The sequence below is a fragment of the Oryzias melastigma genome, linkage group LG15 (assembly GCF_002922805.2).
Source record: "Oryzias melastigma strain HK-1 linkage group LG15, ASM292280v2, whole genome shotgun sequence".
NCBI classification, from domain to species: Eukaryota; Metazoa; Chordata; class Actinopteri; order Beloniformes; family Adrianichthyidae; genus Oryzias; species Oryzias melastigma.
This window is the reverse complement of record NC_050526.1, coordinates 3,614,973-3,621,575: the sequence shown is the minus strand read 5'-3', so window position 1 is coordinate 3,621,575 and position 6,603 is coordinate 3,614,973. Positions and strand designations below refer to the sequence as shown.

General features: G+C 34.3%; 1 protein-coding gene across 1 annotated transcript in view; it reads right to left on the bottom strand.

The window, feature by feature from the left end:
• pcnx2 (pecanex 2) overlaps positions 1–6,603 on the bottom strand; it is a 39,662-nt gene continuing 33,059 nt past the window's right edge. The window contains exons 36-40 of the mRNA XM_024296764.2: positions 4,580–4,758; positions 3,263–3,429; positions 2,203–2,277; positions 1,941–2,117; positions 1–392 (exon numbers count right to left, since the gene is read on the bottom strand). Of these exons, the coding sequence (XP_024152532.1) occupies positions 216–392; positions 1,941–2,117; positions 2,203–2,277; positions 3,263–3,429; positions 4,580–4,758 (775 nt within the window). The 3' untranslated portion in view covers positions 1–215. The remainder of the gene's footprint in view (positions 393–1,940; positions 2,118–2,202; positions 2,278–3,262; positions 3,430–4,579; positions 4,759–6,603) is intronic.

Here is a 6,603-nt window from a genome sequence, read left to right as displayed (position 1 = left end):
TTCAATTTAAAAATGCTTTTATTTGATCAACTGGATCCAAGACCACTTTTTCAGACTTTACATTCAGACGAGGAGGTGAGCCCACATGCTGAGGGAGAGAGAAGAGGCCAGTTCTGAGTGCATGGGTGCTCTTTCGTACAATCTCTGTATGCATGTGTGTTCGTTTGTCCGTTCTGTGACAGACTGAGGACATGCGCTTGTGCACGTTCTGTCTTTCACGCAGTCTTTTGATCGGTGGGTTCTGGAGCTGTCGTGGCAGAGGACGGGTCCTCCTGGGTCTTGTCTAATCCCTGGCTGTGGTCCTGGTCGCTTGACTGCACGCCGTCTTTCACAGTAATGGCGGCGGCGGTGGAGTTGGTTGGGTCGTTGCTCTCATAGGGATCTGACGTCCACTGAGAAACACAAATGGGGGAGATGTTAGCAGTAGTGATGTGTGCATTGATCACATGCTACAAGTTCAGAAACACATTCAAGCTTCCAATGAAAGGAAAGATTTTAAGGCCGTTTGAAGGCACAACAATTAAACACTCGCTGATGGTTCAATCAGTTGAACTTTGACCCATCAGGGACTCGGATTTGGTAGTGGGGTATGTACGGAGGCCCTGAAGTTCAAATCACATCAATAAATGAATTGGTATAAAAACATTTTAAAGATCACAACAACTAAAAAACAAAACAAATATTTAAAAATAATAGCATTACATTTTAGAAAACAAAACAAAATTCTAAAAACCAAAACATGAAAAACTATTTTGAAAAGCAAAAGTAATTTCCAAAAAATAAAATGAAGTGTTAAAAAACTATACTGGAAAGGGTAGGAACAATGAGACAATGCAATCACTTCATGTCAAATAACTTCCAGTTAAACTTATTCAATTTCTTTTTGTGTTTCAATTTTTAGCATTTTGATACATTTAATTTTTACCTTTGTTTTTTTAAATATGTTTTTCTTTTTCACAGAAACCAGAAAAGATGGGTACTATGGGACATCGCTGATTGGATGATGACGTTTGTCATCAAAAGTTATTTGGCATGAAGCGATACTGGATACCATCATCCAATCAGCGATGTCCTATAGTACTTACCTTTTCAAGCTATATCCAAATCCCCACCCTAATCCCATACTACTAAAAAAACTATATAGTGTCCTGGATTTTAAAAAAAATTCGAACTCCCCGCTCACTACTTTTTTAAATTTTTCTAAATGGCAGATATTATGTCACCGAATTCACAAAGTAAAAATCTAATTAATATCAGAATTTTACAGTGTCTGTTTATTAAACCTTTGTGTTCTGATGATGAAAATGTGGATGGTTCAATAAAAAAAATGCATTCAAACATGTTTTTTTGGTAAAGTTGTTTGAACGCAATGCATTGTGGTCTATATTTGCTAATCTAGTGAGCATCGATGCTCACTCTTTTGCAAAGACTTGTGGGAAGTTTCTAGTGCACTCAAATTTGGAATTGTAGATTCGGACAGCACTACAACATGGTGAACGTACTGTAGTGCACTATATAGTGAAGGAATTCAGATATAGTCATTGTGTTTTGTTTTTTAACTTAATTTTGTTTTCCAATTTTTTTTAATTTTTGTTTTTCACGTTTGTTTTGATTTCTAAAATGTAATTCAGTTTTTTAATATTTATTTATCGTGATCTTTAAAATGTTTTTGCGTCGAGTAATTTGTTGGTTTGACTTGAACTTCAGGGACACCGTACATTTTGTCCTTTTTGACATTTAGCACCTTCCCATTGTGAGTTTATGTGTTTGTATCAGATAGCAACAGATCTGCGTGACGACAATATGCTAAAAGCGAGTTCAACAGTGTTCTTGAACGCACCACACATGGCCGGTGTGTTTGTAGCTTCACACTTTTGCACATACTCCCATAACAGCAGAACAAAGCAGTCCTCATAAATGCTGGTTGATCCGTGTCCCACCTGTGTGGCTCTGCTGCTGGACCGGTGTGAAGGCCCGATGGCGATGTTGACGCTGGACGACGACTGCGTGTCGGTGGTGTTTCCTCCTTCGGCGGCGGACAGTCCAGAAATAACCAGGCCGCTGGAGAAGCTGCGTTTCCCAAACAGGAGGCTGAGCGTGGAAGAAGATGAAGAAACCTGAAAAAAAGGAGGAAGACACTGAGCTGGTCCATCAAAGATCCTGTTGTCATGATCTCCTGCATGGTAGGTAGTGAATACACACCTGACTGGAGCGATGTTGATGCTGTGCTGCCTGGAGCTGCGAGTTGTTACCTCCGGCTCCCGAAAGATGAGGGACCTGAAGAGAGACATTCTTTATACTTTTGTGTATTAACCTATAGGCTAAACATTCTTATCCTGCATGAAAAACACATTTGTGAAACCTCTAACCCATGTTTTCTTCCTTGTAGTTCCCCATCATACCACTAGGGGCTGTAGAAGCACTTTTCCTGCTCCTTTCAAAATGGCTGCCTCCATGACACTTTTGGCGGGAAAAGTTTAGCTAATTTTCCAAACTTTATATTGAGAAAATCTCATCTATTGTTATTTATTTTTAAAATAACGTCTTAGCGTATAAACAAAAATACAATTTGTCAATAATAAATTCTTAGTAATACACCGTATTAAAAATATGTGTATCAAATTTGAGACGGAGGGTAAATAAGGTTCTTTTTTACCTAAACACTCATTACAACTGTTTTGCATCTTAAACTAAATGTTAAGACGAAAAACTTATCAAATTACCCAATAAATGCTGATTAATATCTCATAAAATAATTTTAGATTTCTAATAATTTTTGTGGATTTCATTAAAAAGTTTAAAAACATTTAATTCCAAAAGAAAATTGAATTTTCTGTCGATTCTTTTATGCATGGGCTTTACGAGATTAAATAATTACAAGTTTTTTTGGCATCTACCTGATAAAATTTGCATGTTTAATGATGTAATAAGAAAAATAACTACCATATTTTGTTTATATAAATCAGAACCAAAGACAAATAAGTATAAACTTTCTTTTTATGTCTGTTTTGGAGAATCTGATTTCAAAGTAGTAATTTTTTGGTAAAACATAACAATGGAAAAAAAAATCTAGTCAATGTTTAATAAAGCCTAATGTACTTTAGTGTAAATTAGAATCCAGAAGTTTTCAATTTTATGCATGATAATAATTCACAGGTGTGTGGGGGTCAAAATGCAGCCGTTTTGTTTTAGAGATTAAAGTTTCAGGATATAATGTGTGATATAACTTCAAATTGTTAGCAAGTGTAAACTCTGACAATACCTGGGAAAATATGGAGGCAATTGAAGTGTTAAAAGACAGCTGACTGTTGGACAGACGCTGGACGAGCCCGTTGGCAGAACCGGACTCCAGAATCGGGCCCGACTGGCTGGTGACGGGGGGGCGTTGGCTCTGAGGCTGCACCGATCGGCTGCGGTACTCTCTTCTTCCTGTCAACCACATAAATTCAAAAATTATACAGATTTTTTTTAACTATAGCAATAAAACCTGTAAATAAGACATATCTGTAACTCCTGACTAAATTTAATAAATGATAAATTCGAAAGTCTTTTTTTAACAGCGATGTCACCATTTGAGAAAGAATATTAGACAAGTTGGAGCTTCAACCAAATGTATTTTTAATGCAAATAACACTTTAAAACAACATAAAATAGATGTTTTATTGCCAAAAAAGCTGCAATGCAACAAAATTTAAATGATTTTCTTCAAGTTTTTTTTCTTTTAGCTAATCTTTAGCTTTAGCCGTTAGAAGTTGCAAATTCTTTCCAAAGGTGGCGCTCTGTCTGCACAGTCTATTTAAACTATATCTGTGTAACTAATCAGTTTAATCCAAATATGTTCGTTCTAATAAAGAAAGTTTCCAATTTAATTCATTCAGGTAAGTATAGGAAATTCTGAATTAACAGTCAAGAAGAAATTTAGATTTTTTTTAATTTAATTCAGATTTTTTTTTTATGTATAAACAGCTTTTAAATGATTAAACTGGATTTAGTTTTGCAAAATGAAGAAATGTTGGATTATTTTTTACATTTAAATCCATATGTGCTTTTTTATTTTTATTTTATTTGAATTTGATCCTAAAGTTTTATAAAACTTACTGGTTTCCCGTATTAGTTTATGGATCAAAAATTAAGAATTCACAGTTTAGGAAGAAAGACCAACTTGGGTTTAACACACGTTATGGATTATGCAATTAAATTATTTACCATTTCTGATCAATTTTGTCAAAAACAACAAAAAATAGTGAAATTGTGGAAACATTGTTCTATTTTTTTCAAATATGGTTATATTGAGCTGTTTTTATGCTATATATATACTTGATGAGTAATTTAAACATTTTTGGTCACAGAAAATAAAAATATAAGAGATTATTTTAATCTAGCAGTTTGATTTTTAATTCTAATTTTCTTATTTTGTTTTTTATTTATTTCCATCAGTGACATAAAACTGAATGACTTCTATTTTTAAATAAAGGCCTTTAATCCTTTCTATGTTTCTGTAGTTAATTAACTTTTATTTTTATTTTTTTTTCTGAAATCTGCTTCAAATTCAGATCAGAATGTTAAGTTGTTTTGCGACCTGCATTGTGGCGTCTGTGACTGTGTGACGTCCTGGCCCTCTGCTGGTACATGCTCAGGCTGTTGGACGTGACGGAAGACGGACGGTTGTTGCTCAGCGAGGACGAACCACCAGCGGCGCAGTCCACGTCCTCCATGTTCACACCGCTGTTGCAGCTGGTCAGGTTGTCCTTACGCACCCTGCAGCACACACAGTCATGTAGGTTTGTGTCAAAGGCTGCCACGCGGTCCTCATCTCTTATTATTATCATTATTCATTTAGCTCGTTTATTTTGAAACTCTTTTAAGTGGATCCTGATCTCTTAGGTACCAAAAAGTAGAGAGGAGGAGACGTACAGTTAGAGAAGCCCACTGGAAAAATGCAAAATTGAAGGAGAGATAAATCAACACAAACAACTTTTTAACTATAAACTCTTTACTTAATTCAGGAATTTATTTCCATTTTACATAAATATTAAATGACAAATTTTACATCTATTTTTTATTTTTAGATCATATTTTAAACATTCTTTTCTTAAGAATGCAGAAAAATATTTATCATTTTTCTATATTCAATCACCTTTGGTTTAATAAGAGGTTAGCATATGTTTTAATACTACATAATGTGAATCATTATGAAGAACAAATTAAAAGGAAATTGCATCCAAATAGTCTGCAGTCCTGGGGGAGTTTCTCTGATTACAAGATGCCATCGAGATCTCAGGAGAAAATAAAAGCACCTAAAAATTGCTGCTATAACTTTATCAACAAATCACTCAAAATGGGATATTTTTGCTCTAGCTTCATGCTACAATAGGAAATGTCATCAAAAAGAGGAGAGCTGCTAAATTTATCCTCAGAGGATGTGCTGGGCGCACTTTACATTCCACAAAAACACGGAAGAAACAGCAGTTATAGTTTTAAATTTTTATGAAACTGCAATTGCAATAATTATAGTTAAATATATATATATATATATATATATATATATATATATATATATATAATGGGCAAACTGGATGTAGAGCACACATCTTAGCCATCATTAGCTTTAAATTATCTAATAACTAGATATATAGCATTACCTCAAATAATGCTAGCGTGAATGCTGTAAGCTGAATTTGGCCGCTGAAGATGCTAGTGCTGATAGCTGAAGATACTCTAATTGATAGCTAAAAACGCTGAATTTGATAGCTGAAAAAGCTGAAACTCATAGTCAGCTAAAATATTAGCTAATTGTCAAATTAGGCTAAAAACTAAAAAACATAGGTTAGCCAAAACAGCTAGCATGTAGCTGAAATATTAGCTAAACTCCAATTTTGCCTTTAAAAAAAGGCTAAATTAGACCCAAAACAGCTATCATGTAGCTGAAATGATAGCTAAACTCCAATGTTGCCTTAAAAAAAGCCTAAATTAGTCCAGAAATAGCTAGGATGCATCTGAGATATTAGCCAAACGCCAATGTTGCCTTTTAAAAAAGCCCAAATTAGTCCCAAAACAGCTAGCATCTAGCTGAAATATTAGCTAAACTCCAAATTAGACAAAAAAACTGAAAAAGCCTAAATTAGCCAAAATAGCTGGCATGCAGCTGAAATATTAGCTAAACTAAAAAATGACCTAAAAACAAACAAAAAAGCTAAATTAGCCAAAATAGCTAGCATGTAGCTGAAATATTAGCTAAACTCAGAAATGGCCTAAAAACAAACAAACAAAAAAAACTAAATTAGCCAAAATAGCTAGCATGTAGATTGAAATATTAGTTGAACTCCAAAACAGTCTAAAAAACTGAAAAAACCTAAATTAGCCAAAATAGCTAGCATGCAGCTAAAATATTAGCTAAACTCAAAAATGGCCTAAACAAATGAAAAAGCCTAAATTAGCCAAAATAGCTAGAATGTAGCTTGAAATATTACTTAAACTCCAAAACAGTCTAAAAAACCTGAATACTAGTCCGATACTACTGAATACTAGACTTATAGTCCGTATTTTTCGGACTATAAGTCGCACCGGAGTATAAGTCGCAGGGGCCAAAAAATGCATAATGAA